The sequence below is a fragment of the Leptosomus discolor genome, chromosome 2 (genome assembly GCF_034619465.1).
Source record: "Leptosomus discolor isolate bLepDis1 chromosome 2, bLepDis1.hap2, whole genome shotgun sequence".
Classification (NCBI taxonomy): Eukaryota; Metazoa; Chordata; class Aves; order Leptosomiformes; family Leptosomidae; genus Leptosomus; species Leptosomus discolor.
The window spans coordinates 65,345,697-65,362,673 of record NC_141392.1 but is presented as its reverse complement, the minus strand read 5'-3'; the positions used below and the strand labels follow the sequence as shown (position 1 = coordinate 65,362,673).

The window sequence follows — 16,977 nt, the reverse complement described above, 5'->3', positions numbered from 1 at the left end:
CCGGCCCCAGCGAACCTGCTCCCACCGAGGACGGCGGGCGGCGGCGGCGGCAGGGCGGGGAGGGGCGGTCACGCCCCGGCCCGTTCCCGCCCCGGCCCGCCGTGACGGCGGAGGCGTGGGGAGGCGGGGCCGAGCGGGCGGGGCGGGCCGGGCCGGGCCGGGGAGGGGAGGGGGCGGGTGGCCGGGCCTGCGGCGGGTCCCGGGCTGCTGACAGGCCCGGGGGGCTCCCGACGGGAACCGGGCAGCCCCGGCCCCTCGCCGTCCGCTCCGGGAGCCGCGGGCCTGTGGAAAATATGGGGGGGGGGGGGGGGGGGGAAGCGTGATTTCAGGAAAAGATGCTGTTGCATTAGGAATTAAGGGGAAAACATGAGTAAGGAAACAATATTACAGTGGAAAATATGGTGTTACTACATTAATAGCCTGCTTTGAAGCACTGCCTTCAGTTTTGGTCACTTCATCTCTAAATGGGAACGGAATGTTAGAAGAAAGTGAGTGGGAAATAGATATATTTAAAGGTGCCTTTAAATTAAGAGATTTACAATATTTAGCTGAGAAAGGGGGCAAGTAATGCCAGGAATAATGAAAAATGAAGGGTGCGTTCACATGGCTGCCAGTCCTGGGCTCGGTAAGCAGGAGGAGCAGGCCACGCACGTCTGTGAGGTCACCAGGGAACGATGGGAGCAAGGACATGGGGTAAGCCTGTGCCCTCCTCACCCAGGTACCTGAGGAGAAGCCACAGGTGAGCCTTGAGGCATCCTCCCCAGTTCTTCAAAGGGAAAATGACAGGACCAGACGCTCCCCAGGGTTGGGCTGCTTTATCTGCAGGGTAGCCCCGTGTGCGTTAAAGACCAGAAGGCAAACAGTGTGCGGCACCTGATTGCTGGGACACTGTCTCCTCCTCAAAGCCCAGCCTTGCCTAGGGAAGACCTGCAGAAGTTGGGAAGTGCAAGTTTATTTCTGCTACGTTGTAGATCGCAGTCATCACTAGAACTTAGAAATAGAGTAGTGGAAACCTTAATAACATCCTATCTGAACTACACTAACAGAAGGTCCAATAAACTGCCAACACACTACAGTGAGATTAGTTTGCCAAAGACACCAAGCTGTGTGGTGCAGTCAACACGCTGGAGGGAAGTGGTGCCATCCAAAGGGACCTTGACAGGCTGGAGGGATGGGCCTGTGCAAACCTCATGGAGTTCAACAAGGCCAAGTGCAAGGTCCTGCACCTGGGTCGGGGCAATCCCAAGCACAGACACAGGCTGAACCATGAGTGGATAGAGAGCAGCCCTGCGGAGAAGGACTTGGGGGTATTGGTGGATGAAAGACTGAATATGAGCCAGCAGTGTGCGCTCGCAGCCCAGAAAGGCAATCGCATCCTGGGCTGCATCAAGAGGAGTGTGGCCAGCAGGTCGAGGGAGGTGTTTCTCCCACTCTACTCCACTCTTTTGAGACCCGACCTGCAGTGCTGCGTTCAACTCTGTGGCCCTCAGCACAAGAAAGATCTGGACCTGCTCGAGCGGGCCCAGAGGAGGGCCATGAAGGTGATCAGGGGTCTGGAGCACTTCCTCTGTGAGGACAGGCTGAGAGATTTGTGGTGGTTCAGTCTGGAGAAGAAGAGGCTCCAGGGAGACCTTATAGCTGCCTTCAAATAGTTCAAGAGGGCCTACAGGAAAGATGAGGAGGGACTCTTTGTCAGGGAGTGTAGTGATAGGACAAGGGATAATTGTTTCAAACTTGAAAGAGGATAGATTTAGATGACATATTAGGAAGAAATTCTTTACTGTGAGGGTGGTGAGACACTGGAAGAGGTTGCCCAGAGAAACTGTAGATGCCCCCTCCCTAGAGAAGTGTTCGAGGTTGGACGGGGCTTTGAGCAACCCAGTCTAGTGGAAGGTGTCCCTGCCCATGGGGCAGGGGTGTTGGAACTAGATGATCTTTAAGGTCCCTTCCAACCCAAACTATTCTCTGTTTCTATGAAGTTAAAGGCCTGAAACAGACAAGACTACCCTTTACATGGCTGACTCTTGGTGTGTCTCAAAGCATGCTGAAAGGAGAGACAACATAGCCTCCGAGACTTGTATGCCTACATATAGTTCTTACGTTAATGTTAATTGATTCTTGGAAATACCCTTTTCTCACTTTCATAAATTAAAGTTACTAAGGAAAAAACATTCCCATATACCTATTTGCTGTAGGAATGCTGTATACATCTTCATTCTAGTTTTAGTAGACTATTTTGATTAGCAATGATTTTAGCACTGCTACGTGCACAGGTGTTTGCCCGCATGCTGTTGTCATACTGAAGCTGATCCAAGATGATCCCACTAGACGGTACATTAATGAGAGTATAATGCACGTCCCTTCTGAATTAAGGCCTCACCTTGATTTTTATCTGCAAGTGTTTGTCATATAAACTCCGTTGCCTGAGCCTAGTCACTCTTGCTTTATAAAGCTTCAGCAGGGCTCATTGTAATTTTTTTCTCCAGAAAACAATACATCTTTTGCTATCTGATTTCAAAAATGTACTTCCCAGTAAAAGAAGTGACCATTCATCAGTGAGAATACTTCATCTGCAGATCACTGCTTTGGTCCTTTTTTTGTGTCTTGGAGGTAATACACAATCGTCACTGATCAGTGTTCGTTCTCATGTTATGGAAAAGAGGTATCCAAATTCTTTCCTAGCGATACTGGGTGTTTTATGAACAAAATGCTGGTGCTCACCTGCTCTTAGGTCACTTATCATCAGCATCCACCTTTTATTGTTAAATAACTAAAAGTCTTTTTGATACGATTCTTTAAAGTGACCAGTTACAGCAAAGATGTTACATCCTGTGAGGAAAAGCTGGGTTGTAAACCAAATTTTTTATTAAAATGTTGTCCATATTATGAAAATACTTAAATAGCCTCGTTAATATAATCACCTAAAACAATTATGAAGATACAGTCAATAGATGAGACAGAAAGTCCTATTTATTGATCAGATACTGCTAAGAGAATGGTATGTCCTCAGAAGGTTTTTGTTAACTCCTATAGAAAAGCCATTGACTGGGAGAACATGCTCAGTTTCACCCTTTTAGATAAAACAGGAGGATTCCTTCAGTTCCTGCATGCTTTCCTCTGCTAGCAATGGTGCATGGACAGGAGTTGTAAAGAAGCTGTCTCTAAGTGTTATCGTCAGAGATGCTGAAATGGAGTTCTGCTACACAATTTTGTCTCTAAACTCATTTCATTGGCTTCTTTCTAGAGCTCCCACGCCAGCGTTACCTGGGGACTGAGTTCAGAATCCTGTATTCACTTACCTTTCCTGTTGTTTTTGGAGTGTGATCAGATTTCAATTGATAAATGAAATGGGGAAAGCTCTGGGGAAAGAAAGGGGAAAATGCTGAGACCCTGCTATGCATAGGCACAGTGTACCATGGAGGATGCTCTGGATATTCACTGACTGAAGATCAGAGTATTTGCCAATTATATTCCTGTTATTGTGTGTAAAACGGAACTAAAAGGGATGTCACTTCAAACACACACAGTCTGAGGAGCCGTACTCAGTATGGTATCTGAAGTTTGAAAGAGTTGGAAGTTAGACCACACCAGCATAGTGTGATTTTGAAAGAGCACACCTTCCTCGTAGCCCAGTATCCGAATCTGCCCCACCTTCCTGACCCTATATTTCTGCCTCCCACCTCCTACTCCAGCCCCAGCACCAAACCGGCAGGCACGTGGGCCCGGCAGGGTGGCTGGCACCGGTGACGCAGGAACGAGGCACTCGTTTCCGTGCAGCTCCCCATGCCTGCGTGATGCATGATGAAATGAACGGGAAGCAGCCCAACCCTGGCCTCGTGTTCCTGATAAGTGTCCTCTTTCCAAGGTGTGAGCAGTGCCTAATGGTGCGTAATTTACTTTATGGGAAAGTTTAATTCTCCGCTGTCACATTTTGCTTATGTGTCTCTAACTTTAGATAAGAAGAGCAGTGCTGCAGTATTTGGTACCGATGGCAAACTGCCTGGCAGAGCTTTCCAGGCAGTTGTTACTGATGCATTCCACCTTCAGGAAGAATTCTTGTTATTGTTGTCGTCATCTCCGCTTGCTAATCTAATTAAAGTATCCGCTCCAGAACCTGAAATGAGATTAGGTCCCTATTACACCCCATGCTTTACAAAATTATGATGGATGATGGTTTTTTTTCCCAGCCTGAGCAAGCTTGTGAGTTAATTATATTACAGAATGGCCTGTAAAACCTATTTGTTAAAAAAACCCTGTATTGACCATTTGCAGCAGCAGTAATTAATGTGGCAATGTGTCTTTTAAATAAACAGAGAAAAATTCTGTTCCCAATATTGATAATGTTTCCTAAAAAAAGAAAAAAATTACTATCAACTTATTTTCAAACCTTTCTTTGCCTTTCTGTTTAATTTTCAAAGACCATATTATACTTTCATCTACACTAGTGAAATGAGCTGACATTACTATTTCAAAGCCCAGTCTTTAATTAAGTAGCACCTGCAAATACATAATCTAACTTCAGCCAGACCATTTTGAAATGATTAAGACTCATAAAGGGCATAAAATTAAATGGCAATATTTTTTTCAGACAAAGAAATATAAATCTACAGAAGGAAAGATGATAAAAATAAGAAAATCTATGGACTTTGAGGTCAGCAACTAACTCTGATAGAATCCAATAGATTTTAATTTGGGGAATGAGGTAATTTTTTGAGCAATCAGTCTTTATCATTTTATAGCTCCTCCTCCTCCTCCTCCTCCTCTTTTCACAGGTCATAATTACCTTCATTGCTTTTTGAAACCATGGAGAAGGAAAAAAGAATAAACCGGAAAGGGATCCTGACAGAATTTGGCTAGGTAAACCAGACATCAAATGCAAGGGGACAGAGGAGGAGTTCCAAAGATGAGGAAATCATGTAATGATAGTTGCAAAATGTGGTGTCAGAAAATCAGGAAAGCAATCCTGCCAGCTTTTCCTTCTCACTTGTTTGCTCTTCCACTGTCACTGTACACATCTGTACTCTGGTTTCTTCTTTTCCCTCTCTCCATCGTTCCAGCCTGCTGTTTAGCCAAAAAGGAGAACTGGCAACAATCACATGGTGCTATGGCATAGTCCTTTTACAGCCACATATCCAGTGGCAACCCATTGAGGGAGTAAGGCTCATCCACTTCCATAGAAGAAAAGAAAACTATAAAGACAGATTATGCAATGACACTCAAAAAAAAGCAGTGGCCAATTGAATGTATTCATGGCATATACCCTCTGTAATCTGCTGAGGACTGGTAGAAAATATCTCAAAAAGCACCTAGAGAGTCAGTGGAAATTCCCTTTCTCTATTGCTTTGGCTGCAGTGAGTTCAGAGCAAAGGGTGTCAATGAAAGATGTTAAGATGTCCCTATCTCCCAATGTGAGACTTGCAGATTTCTACACAGCTAAATGTCTAAACTTCTATTATATGCCTTGCTTAAGCTCGATGCCCCACAGATGGGTATCTAGTGCTGTTTTAGATGCCCAGGTGTGTCCCACCCCATACTCAGCTGCTGCTTTGTTGGTGCTGGATGCTAGCCCTCTGTAGATATCTCAGGTTGCCTAAGGCACCTTACGTGGCACTAGGCAAATGATTCATATCTTCTAAATACCCACTGACTACAGCATGAGCTTAAACAGCCATTTTGACTGTAGTTATAATCAGTGCTTAGACATTTACCATAATTATAAACACCTACCCATACACATTAAATTTAAGAGTCTTAATCTGAAAACTCATCCCACCGTCTAGGTCTTTCAAGCTATACCACAGCTTTCTTATGTATTTCTATGGTAATTTGGCTCCTGAATTTTTCTAAGTCTGATTCTGCCTTTCATTCTTTAGCCTGGTACCTTGGGTTTGGTACTCTTACTATACAAAATCTACAGCTGTATGCAGTAGGGAGTCAGGTTTTTACCTTCTACTACAGCACAAGTAGACAGAGGAACAGTAGAAGCAGCCTTGGCTTCTATCCTAAGAAATAATGAAGATTAATATAGCAAACTAGGGGAATATCAGATGCTGGGAGAATGAAGTGAGACTGAATGACACTCCAACTCCAAGCATAAGGCTTCATAAATGTCTCAGTTTAAAAACTCCAAAATTTTATGGTCACTCTCTATTCAGGACATCTCTGAAAATAACACATAATCCTTCTTTCTCTTTTCCTTCCTCCCCACATAAGCTTTATCTTTAAATATTTTGAATACCGATATGTTTTCTGACTTGGGTCTTAAGATTATGGACAAAACCAAAAAGGGTTTGAGATAAACCAATGTCAGAAGAGATTACAATATCCCAAAGCTGTAGCTCAGTTGTAGTAGTCAAGGAAACTGTTCTTGCCATGCAAAAAACATAATGTTAAGATAAAAAAGAGGGAAAATAGTTTTACCATTTAGCTTACTGCATAAATTAAAATGCAGCTGCTACAACAATCACTGTATTGCACTGGTTTCCTACAGAGTATCTGCTGTGCAATTCCTTTCTTTTCTTCTTACACATATAGGGGCTGATTCAATTGCCTGCTACATGTAGTGAAAAATTGATCATGCTTTTCAGTAGGCTGTGGGGCGTCTGCTGTTCTCTTACTGTTAGTTACATGTTTTCTGTAACTCTTTGTTCTTTAGACTTTGTCACTCAGAAAATATGCAGCTGACTATAGGACAAAATTACTTTTTTTATAAGTCAATAAAAATTTGAACAACCTTCAAACCTAATAATAGTTTTGCATACAATTAACAGAAAAAGAAGACAAAATTATTAACGTTATTTGGCTGCTTGTTAATTTTGTATAAGAAGAGTTACTACAGCTTACTACAACTGAATTTTTTTTCTGATGTTATGTTCATAGTAGTGAGGTAGAAAATAACTCCCTTGTGAATAGTACAAAATTTTACCATGTAGCTTGCAGCTGAACAGAGATCTCAACTTATGAGCATCTACGGTTTTAAAATGGGCTTCATGAAAGCACATAAACATAGCTGAAGAAAACTGAGAACCTAAGATGACATTTTTTGCTCAGCCCAAGTATGTAAGCATATGCTATGTCTGTAAGCAGACCTACTCAGTTCTTTGGAAACAAGCAAACAAAAAAGTATGTGGAATCTCAAGATTGTCAGGGAAAAGAAAATAGAAGAACAAAACATAAAATGTCATTAACACCTATTGATATCTGGAGTTAGAGTACGCAGTGCAGTTCCTGTCCTCCCTCTTCCCCCTTTTTCTAATTCCGTTTATGCAGTAGTAGAAAAGATATGGAGCAAGGTAAAAAGAGTGTTCAAAGGTGTGGAGCAGCCTCCTTGCATACACGGATCAAACAGGCAAAGATTCTGTGGGTTTCAATGGACACTACCAAGGAATTCAGGACAGTATCTTCCATATGTAGCCTTTGGCTCAGGGCCATGTCCCTGTGGGCTAGAAAAATAACGTAAAAATAGCGGTATAACCTTGCTGTATCCTCTGCTGATGGCCACTAGCTTAGGTAGACATTTGATCTCATCTGTAGTTGCATCCTTATGCCTTTTTGTATTTAAAAACTGACTGACGCCCTATGTGACTTTGTAAATCGGCACCACCTGCTCTGTGTAAAAATTAGACAATTGCCTGTGAAGAAAGTCTCTTCAGAAACAGGCAGCAACTGTTTCAGGATACTGAGGAATAGTATGGACAGGGTCCTCTTTGGAGCTGATTACAGCCATTTTTCAAATGCTTGTCGGCATCACACAACAAACATAAGACTGTGTGCTGGGACAAATGTTGTTGAAGGTGAGTCACAGGATGGCACATCTATTTAAACTAGGGATCTGTGCAAGCCAGCCATTTAAAAAAAAAATAGAGAATAAGAAGAGAATACTAGCTAAGTGGATATTGAAAAATATTAATGAGAATCGCTTTGATAGATCCTACAATATTTTCTACAGTGTCATTCCTGGTACAAGTCTACTGTAGGTGTCCTGGAACAAAATAGCCCATGAGTTAAGACTGGTTTCACAGCTTTGCTGAACCAGCAGTGGGAAAATATATAGATCAAGGGACTGCAGGCAGAATTGAAGTATGCAAAGCAAATTAGGATGTCAAACAGAACTGGGAGGGTAATGAAATCCAGAAGACTGCCTACCGCAGCGTCAGTAGTAAAGGGGAACGAACACAGGAGGTAGACTCCTACAGCTACCCCAAGAGCCTTTGCTGCTTTCCTTTCACTCTTGAATGCTCCTTTGTGTAGCTGAGACCTGGTACTCCTACTCATGTTGTTTATCAGCCTGGTTTTCTTGTTAGCCACAGTAAATATTTTTACCTACAAAACTGTCATTACAAGGCAAGGGAAGAAGAATACTGGGAAGTTCAACCACCCCCAGATCTTGTTGAACAGCAACTGACAGCTACCAACACAGGGCACATCTCGCAAAAAATGGCCCAGTCCTTCTGCAATCGCTTTAGTGTAGAGGAAGATGGAGGTATAAGCCATAGACCTGCCCACCTCACCCCAATGTAAATGCAGACCAATCTTACGGTGAACTTGGTGGGGTAGAGCAAAGGGTCACAAATGGCACAGTGCTGATCAATGGAAATGAAACACAGATGAAATATGGAGGTCAAGCAAAAGAGTGTGTCCAGAAAGGTGTGCAGCCTACAGAAGTCATCTCTGAAATACCAGCAGCTCTTCATGGACTGGATGATGCTGAAGGGGCAGCATGGTCAGGCCCAGGAGGAGGTTGGCAAGGGTGAAGGAGAGGAACAGGAGGCTGGCAGAGGTGTGCAGGGCTTTGAAATGGGAAACGACTATGATGATGATGAGCAGGTTGCCCAGCACCGTGATCAGTGTGCTCAAGGCACAGGCCACATAAATGGCCAGCTGGACCCCAGAGGGGTGTAAGGTCCTGTAGCAAGAGCTGTTCGCCTCGTAGCACAAGGTGACGAGCATCCCCTCCTCAGCACTGGGGCCCTGGGCTGAGCTCAGGCCAGCCTGCTCAGGTCCCACTGCCTCCCCCATCTCTGCCACAAGCCTGGAAAAGGATTCACCTTCCAGCAGAGGTGCCAAATGGCTAACCTGAGAAAAAAGTAATAAAGACTCAGGTTAGAAGGAGAGATGTCTTTTAATCAAATACTTTGATTAAAGCCGTCAGACAGTTTCCATATTTCAAGTGAAAAAAAAGCCTGATTTATCTGTTTTGTATCTCTATTGAAACAAAGCATCTCCAGATCAGTGTATTCAATTTTTGTGGCATCATTTTTTATATTATATTTTGGTTTTCTTTCAGCCAGTACTGTGAGTAGTACAGGAAATGCAGCAAATCCAGAGGTGTGTGGGCAAGCAGTCAATAAAGAGAAGGTCTGCCTTAGAAGGAAAACCAGTGCTGAGTAACAGGCATTGCAAGCCAAATCTGCTTAACGGATTTGAAAGCTGACTCTAGTGTAATGGTACACTGGTTCTTATGAATTTCCCTGGAAACAAAGTTCCAATATAGTTATGATTCTTTTTATTAAGCAGAATCTGTGAAGTGATTATTCTAAAACAAGTAATATCTGATTGCAAAGGAAAACCCCTGAGGGCAAGTTGCTCATTTTATAATGTTCTGGCTATGAGGTTATATATGGATATCCATTGTGTTGATGACATAAATATTCAGCAAGGGAAACAAACTATTGTTATACGCCCTAAAGATTGCCTTCTTTTCTTACTTACGAATTGCTATTTAAGTTTTAAGTTACTTACTTTTTTATTTGAACTATAAGAAATATACGATATTAATGGATTATAATGGATTATTCCTGTAGTCTTTTTAATAAATAAGCTAACTCAACTGTATGATTTTTAACAGTAAGACAACTTCGGTTAAAAACATGCCATTTTTCTATATGTGTTTTTATTCTTGAAATGACTGGTGCAATAGCTGGAAATGATCCCCACCTTTTCTATCATTCCCAGCAGCAACAAAACATAATAGCAAGTCTCTCTTAATTGTATTTCCATAAACTTTTAAATCAGGAGTACTTACGGTAAAATATCTCTTTTCATAGAATGTGAGCTGTACAGCAGTGCACTGAAATACTCTTCTAAGTACATGTCTACTGCCTGAGTCGAAAGCATGAGATATTATATAAACAGAGAGAGGAGTACCCTATAGGTCACTAATATACCTTAAGGGTATAGAGATGAGATACCATTGTCTATTTGGCAAAATTGCCATTTTCTAAGAAAAAATTTAGATGCACACGTGCTCAGCTGCTATTGAATCTCTGAAGATAAATGTACATCAGAATCTGCTGTGAATTTTCTTTCTTCAGGTATTCCTGCAAGAAGATGCAGCTAATGCTGGCTCATCCTGGGGCATCAGTGACCCTCACGCCCTGGAGGCCTCCCTTGCCTGCTCCTGAGGCTCTGTCTCCCCAAAACCGTGTCTTACACTCCAGAAGGAGGTACATCTCTGGATTTTCCTTGCTTCCCCCATAACAATCCCCATTTCTATCCCACAGTATAAGCTGGCAGAAGTGGGTACAGCAGCCTTTACTCCTGGATATTTCTTTGATGCTGTGGAACAGTCTGTTTTAATGTGGACATTACAGAGACAAATATCGCTCAAGAAAGTCCTGGATTTTTCATCCTAGACAGGATATGGGGTTTTAAAACAAGCTTCTCGCTTTTCAGTGAAAGTTTTCCTGGTGCTTGGATCCTCCGCTTTCATCTCCTGCTCAGGCAGGGCAAGCTCATACCAGCTCCTTAAGGGACTCTGACGGTACATCACCCAGAGTTGTCTTCTTCTTCCCTGTTCCGCAATTATTTTTTTACAAGCTCTCCAATATGACTGCCATCCTTCACCTTCCCTACTTTGAGTTTCTTTGGTTAAGAAGTTGTCTGCTGCCCAGCTGCCCTCCCTCTTGATGTTTGTGAGGCACCGTGTGCCAAAGACTGCTGACACCCAGCAGAGAGACTGTTAGAATAGGGCTGGGGCAATTGTTTAGACTGAATTTTTAATATGAGAAAGAGCTAAAGTCAGCATCAGTTTCCATATCATTCTGTGTTATGTCAGGACACAAGTAGCAGCTCTTACTACAGGGATTTAAAAACTCCTATGAGAGCAAGATACTTTTATTTTTTTCACTTTTGCTTCAACAACATTTTAAGGCAACAGTTCCACACTATCAAAAATCCCAGTGCAAAAAGGTATAAATTAGGCATAGTTTTCTGAAACACTGTGCTTAGCTGGAGACTTGCCATAAAACTTCAAAGAGATTTGTTTCTCCTTTTCCTATTTCCACATTGTAATAAGTGATCATTTGGATTAAGATTGTCAGCATCTTTTGGATAGCTCTTGATATTAACAATAGGTTTTTTGTCCTTGGTGCTCTGACATTTTCATTGGTTTTCATTCTTCCTGTATTTTATATGCAATAAAGTATCATTTTCCTCCAAGTACTTTGTCATTCAAATTCCAAGTGAAATCACGTCCTTGTCAAAATATATACTCTATGTAGCTAGCTAGCTATTGTGATGCTTCTGAAGTTATTCTCACCACCCCTAAAGGGAAGAACGTGTAACAAAACAGTCTCAGCTCACCCTTGCTGCACACATTACTTGTAGGAATCACTTTGCATTTTTTCCCTTCTCTTCTGGTCATGGGAAGAGAGACCAGATCACAATTAAGAAAAGGCTCAAGTAATGATAATGTAGGTCTTTACACTTTGGAACAAAGAGAGCTTTTTAACATGTATTAACTTTGAAAGTAAGAATGCCATCATAAAATAAAAAATGCCAATCATACTCAAGATGTTTCTTCTCTTTACCCTTCCTTCTTCAGACAAAATTGCTGGATAATAGTCTCAAACTGATCTTGAATGTACTATGCAGCATAGTAATACACAGGAAAACACAAAAAAATAGAAGGATAAGTGTGCTATTTAGTATGGTTCAGTCTGCAGTGAAGACATGTATAACCAATGTCTTTTTTATTGAAACTGTTGCACATAACCTGTAGGATCTAAATTCCTCTAAGTAATCTCTGAGTCTGAGTTCCTTAAAATAGAACAAGACAGATTCAAAGGATTATGGTCTTTCTAAAAGGCCATCATCAGTGCTCCCTTGCGGTCAAATTTTTCCCCGCAGATTCCAAAAGGGTCAGTCTGGGATCCCTAAATGGAATATAATAATATGAGAAGGCTATGGGCTCACTAAGATGACCTACATTGAGCTAGCGAACCTGAACCTCAAATCTTCCGTCACATGTATTATAGCCATAGAGCCTATAGCGCAGCCTTTTGCTCTCCCTTGAAGTAGTGAGCAGTGATCATCTCTGAAAAAGCTTGGAGTATCATAGATGAGTGTATTATCATACGGCAGAGCAGTGGGAATGTTTGTACAGTAAACACCCAGCCCAGCTTAAAATTCTGGTAGGTGTAGCGCACCCCACCTCCGTGCAGAGCGGGGGTCTCTGTAGGGTGCAGTATGTGTTTTTTCTTCGTATTTCTTACACAAATAGCAGCATTTGGCCTGCAGTTTTGTAACTATGGAAAATTGTTGTCTGCAGCACTCAAAGAAATTGTTCCACCTGCTGCATCCCATTTCTGTGTGACTTTTGCTTATTTGTTTTGCTGCTCTTGGTTACACTGGCCTGTGTCCTGTCCATTCAAGTGCTCATGTAGAACATGCCTATATGAGCAGTTTTAGAAGCAGTACCTCTGTGAGTTACCCGTGGCAGCTTAAACTGTGTAAAAGTGGAAGTGAATATGGAGAGAGAAGAACTCACTGGCGTTGTCCCCATCCATAACATCTTTGACCAAATTAGTCAACTGAAGAATTAGAACTGAGGAAACTGCAGATTAGAGGAGTTAAAAAAGGATATTTCAGTTCAGGAAATTAATAAAAAGAATTAATAAATTCAAATATTTTATCTGTTATCTTTGTCATATGTTTGTTTCAGTCTATTGTCTTCAGCCACAATAAAATGTTTTTCTTTCAGTTTATTGATCTTGTTATCCTCTTATTGTCTCCTTTTTTGTAATTTTTGTCAAATTTGAAATTATTAATATCATAATAAAGTGAAAAATTCAAGTAGTTCATTATCGTCAAAACACTCCCACTCATCACTTTTTTTCTGTCTAAACTGTTTTCTGAATGTGACCCCAAAGTGCAGGTTTTAGTGAATTCAGTGTTTAGTGATGCAGTAGAGCAATTGCAAAAGATATGACAGAAAATGTCAGAATACACACAGAAAAAATTTGAATGTGACATACTCTGGTTCGAGTTCTCTGCAGAGGAATTCATTAATAACAAGGTAATCCCAAGACTGCAAAAGAGGGCTGCAGGTACAACTGATATAGCTTTTCCGCAGAGCTACTGATTCCCTTTGCTGTTGTTTGCAGTGAGCAAAACACGTCAGCTGGGAATAACCTAACCAAAACAAGCAATATGTTAATAGGGCCTGTTAATTCACATTTCAAAAGGAAAATTAGAAACTTAAGATATTTTAAGCTGATGAAAGAGGAAGGGAGAAGTAAGGCGTTGTACTACATAACACTGGCAGAACAAAATGAATGAAGGGAAATACAAAGCTGAAATACAAGCCACCAAGTAGATCAGCCTGTGAAAAGCATCAAATGGCCTTCAGCCATCTCATTGTGGCCCGTGCAAAGCTGCTTTTTTATATTGGGCAATTTTTTAGTGTCACAAATTGAACATGGGCAGCTCCTGCCACCATGGGTTGTTGACCAGGGGCAGGAGAGCACACAGCAGATTAAAGCAGACCTCCCCATCACCTGTCTTCTGCTGGTTGGAGGCACCTGCACAGCACTGACCTGCAGCCAGACCACGATTGCAGACCAGGCAGATATCGCTCACTCCCTGCAGTTTCTACCGAAGGAAGCAGAAATGGCAAATATAATTAATTGCACATGATTTCTTTCTTGCTCAGCCACTGTGGGACCTGCAAGGGGATATTCTGGGCCAGGGCTTCTCCATAAGCATCAAATATCACTTTCAAACCCTGCAGAAACATATTTTCTTTCTGTCTGACTTGGCAGTGTACACTGCTGGTAGTGTTACTTGAATGAGAAAGTGATTCCTGCTAAGTTGTCACAATGAGGAATAAAAATCACTTTTCCGCCCATAACAATATTAGAAAAGCCAGATGCGCTGGAATGTCCTGCTTCCCCAAATAGGAGCACACTTCTTTTGTACTCATACAACAGAGCAGCTGCACGGCAGCATCTGACCATCACTTTGGCACCCTGACAAAGTGGCACAGTGCAGTAACCACTGGGGAAGACAGAACTAAAGCCTTGCCCATGACAAATAAGATGGGGTTTTTAATTTATATTTGATTTACTCCTTTTTAAAAATCTAACCTTTAATTCCTCTGAGGAAATGTACCCGCATTCATAGATGACTATTTTGAACAATAGCTTATTTTCATAAGCAGTGCAGGGTAGCACATGGAGGGAGAGGCAGTTGTTCAGAGGCTAGACCATCATACCCTAAATCAACCCATATTTGAAATTTTTTTCAGTTACAGAATGAAAAATTAGGTTTATAAAAGCAGGCTGAGGTTGGTTTACCAGCGCTTCTAAGACTGTCTGGAGTCCTATGAGTAGATAAAGACAATGGAGTGGTTTCAGCTGTAAAAGGTGTTTTGGCTCCATTCCGCTCCCCTTGTTATTTTGGAAAGTTTGGCTAACTGGTTGGGATGACTAGGGTGCTAATTTTCAGACAGTGATATCTAAATAATTACCTCATGTGGCTTAAATTTGAGAGTTCACACTGGCCCGTGGACACAGTGGTTCAGTGTCGTGGCCACACAGCTTGTGTCTCTGCGCACCAGCAGAGAATCTGGATAATGTGTCCTGTATAGGTTGTTAGTGTGCTGGGTCCTTTACTAGCACCCATGCACAACATTTCTTAGGATATTGTGTTATCTTGCTGAATATAAGTCCACCCATAGGTTACCTATTATTGGTTTTGACAGTATATGCAAATACTGTAAAGATAAAAGAACCCATATAAATATTTCCAAAGTTTTCTGAAAGTAATTCCAGGAGTTGCTAATTCATTTATGAAGAATGTGACTAGTTAACCAAGTTTTTACAGGAAGGCAGTAGAGTACACTGAAAATAGAGTCTGAATATTGCACCTGCAATGACCATTTTCAAAGGTTTTTTGAAACAAAAGGTAAAACAAGCCATAAATGACAGGGCTGCACACAAAGCTGAAATAATCCAGCCAGAAGGTGGCATTGCACGAGTCCTTAGAAGGACTTAGATTGCACGAGTGCTAAGAAGTTAATAAAAAGATCAACTATTATGAGAAAGGCAGCCAACAACAACAACAAAACCAATCAACCAACCAAAAGCCCCTAAATTTCCGTGATTATGCATGGTATTTCTGTTACACTGATCTGTTTTTTGAAGGAATTCTGATTCTTGCATCTGATTGTGACACACGGAGAATTTTTGTAATTTTTCTGAAATATTTCCTTGCTACAGAAAATATGTGGACTTATATCTGTACCATCACTTTGCCTGGAAAAGAGGAAGAAAAGGGAGAAGCCAGCGTTTGCTAAGTATGAGAGAAACACAGAAACTGCTGCAGGCAATAGGTGCCGTATATTCTCCAATAATGTTAGTATTTAACCCTGAGAAAACTGTGCTAAAGACGAGCAAGAGTAAAATTGACTAGCTGTTTAAGAAAATTACTTCTATCATAGGGATGGTCATTTTGGTGATGTAATGAGGTGGATCAAAGACAGTATGATGGCAGTCAAGAGAAAGAAATCGGACAAAAAGGAGAGGCGCCACGGGCAACTGCATCACAAGATGTTTGTAGGAGAGAGACAAGAGTTTGTAGGAGAGAGCTCCAAGACACAGGTGTGATTTGATGGAGCTGGCTGTGCCATGGGACATAACATAACACTAATGAAAAATCAGTTTTGACCATGGAGCAGACCAGAAACTTGGTGAGAGAGTGGATCGCTGGAGATGATGTATGTTCCACCTTTGTGCGTGTACATAGCACAGGGGCAAAGCCCACGCCTTGTGTTTCTAGGCCCTGAATTGTTAAGTGTACCTTGCATTTCTAGGACCTAAAATCTTGACAAAGTCAAAGCAGTATTACACCAGCTGTGAGCTCTAGAGGCCAGATGAAGCCATGATTTGGCAGCATGAAGTATTCACCAAAGTATTGCAACATAGCCAGTCTTGGGGAAGAAAACTAGATAAAACAAAATTGCTTAAACATTGAAGGACAAGATCTGGGGTAAGATTTTGGGGAAAAAGGTGTTCTTGAGCACATAAACCCTTCTTTGGGTCAAATCTCACCTCTCCCGATTTCTTTAAAACATATTTAAAATGAGCTTGATTACAGTGTTACAACAGTTCTAGAGACAAATGCGACAGTTGCAAGTGCTGTGCTTGTCACTTCTGTCACTTGGTATCTGAACTGAGGGATGAGGCGACAAAATTTGGCCCTTAGCTCCGCTGATGTCAGGTACCTGCAGTGTCAGCATACTCCGGTCATGCTCGAGCTCTGAAATTAAAGTGTCTGCGGGCAGGATCCCAAGTGCAGGATGGAGCTCAGATGTCCCTAGCTGCCCGGTATGAAAATGCTGATGTGGGCTGGTGGCACAGGCCAGGTTCCCCCCTCCCAGCTGGCTTTGTACCTCCCAGTAGCTACAGCCTCTGCTTGCAGGCATGGAGCAAGAGAAGGCTGCTGCTGACTCGTGTCAAACAGATATTTGCCTGTTTTCCTCTCCTCTCAGAGGGCTCCCTTCCCCTGCCTCTCCATCTCACTCCTGTCTACACCCCAGAGCACTATCAGATTAATTTTTTTGTGTTTAAATATCCTTTCTCTTGTTAAAATCCAAAGCTGCTTTGGATTTTCTCCATCCTGCATTTTAGTGGAAATATGTAATTGAAAATACAACTGAAAACACTCCTCCTTTCTTACAATAAAACTGGAATATTC

General features: G+C 42.0%; 1 protein-coding gene across 1 annotated transcript; it reads right to left on the bottom strand.

Annotated features, from left to right (window-relative positions):
• Positions 1-7,950: 7,950 nt before the first annotated feature.
• LOC104344397 (trace amine-associated receptor 5) lies at positions 7,951-9,018 on the bottom strand. The gene is given in 3 exon segments (XM_009948521.2): positions 7,951-8,498; positions 8,501-8,714; positions 8,716-9,018. Coding segments are annotated over 3 exon segments (1,065 nt in total).
• Positions 9,019-16,977: the final 7,959 nt, after the last annotated feature.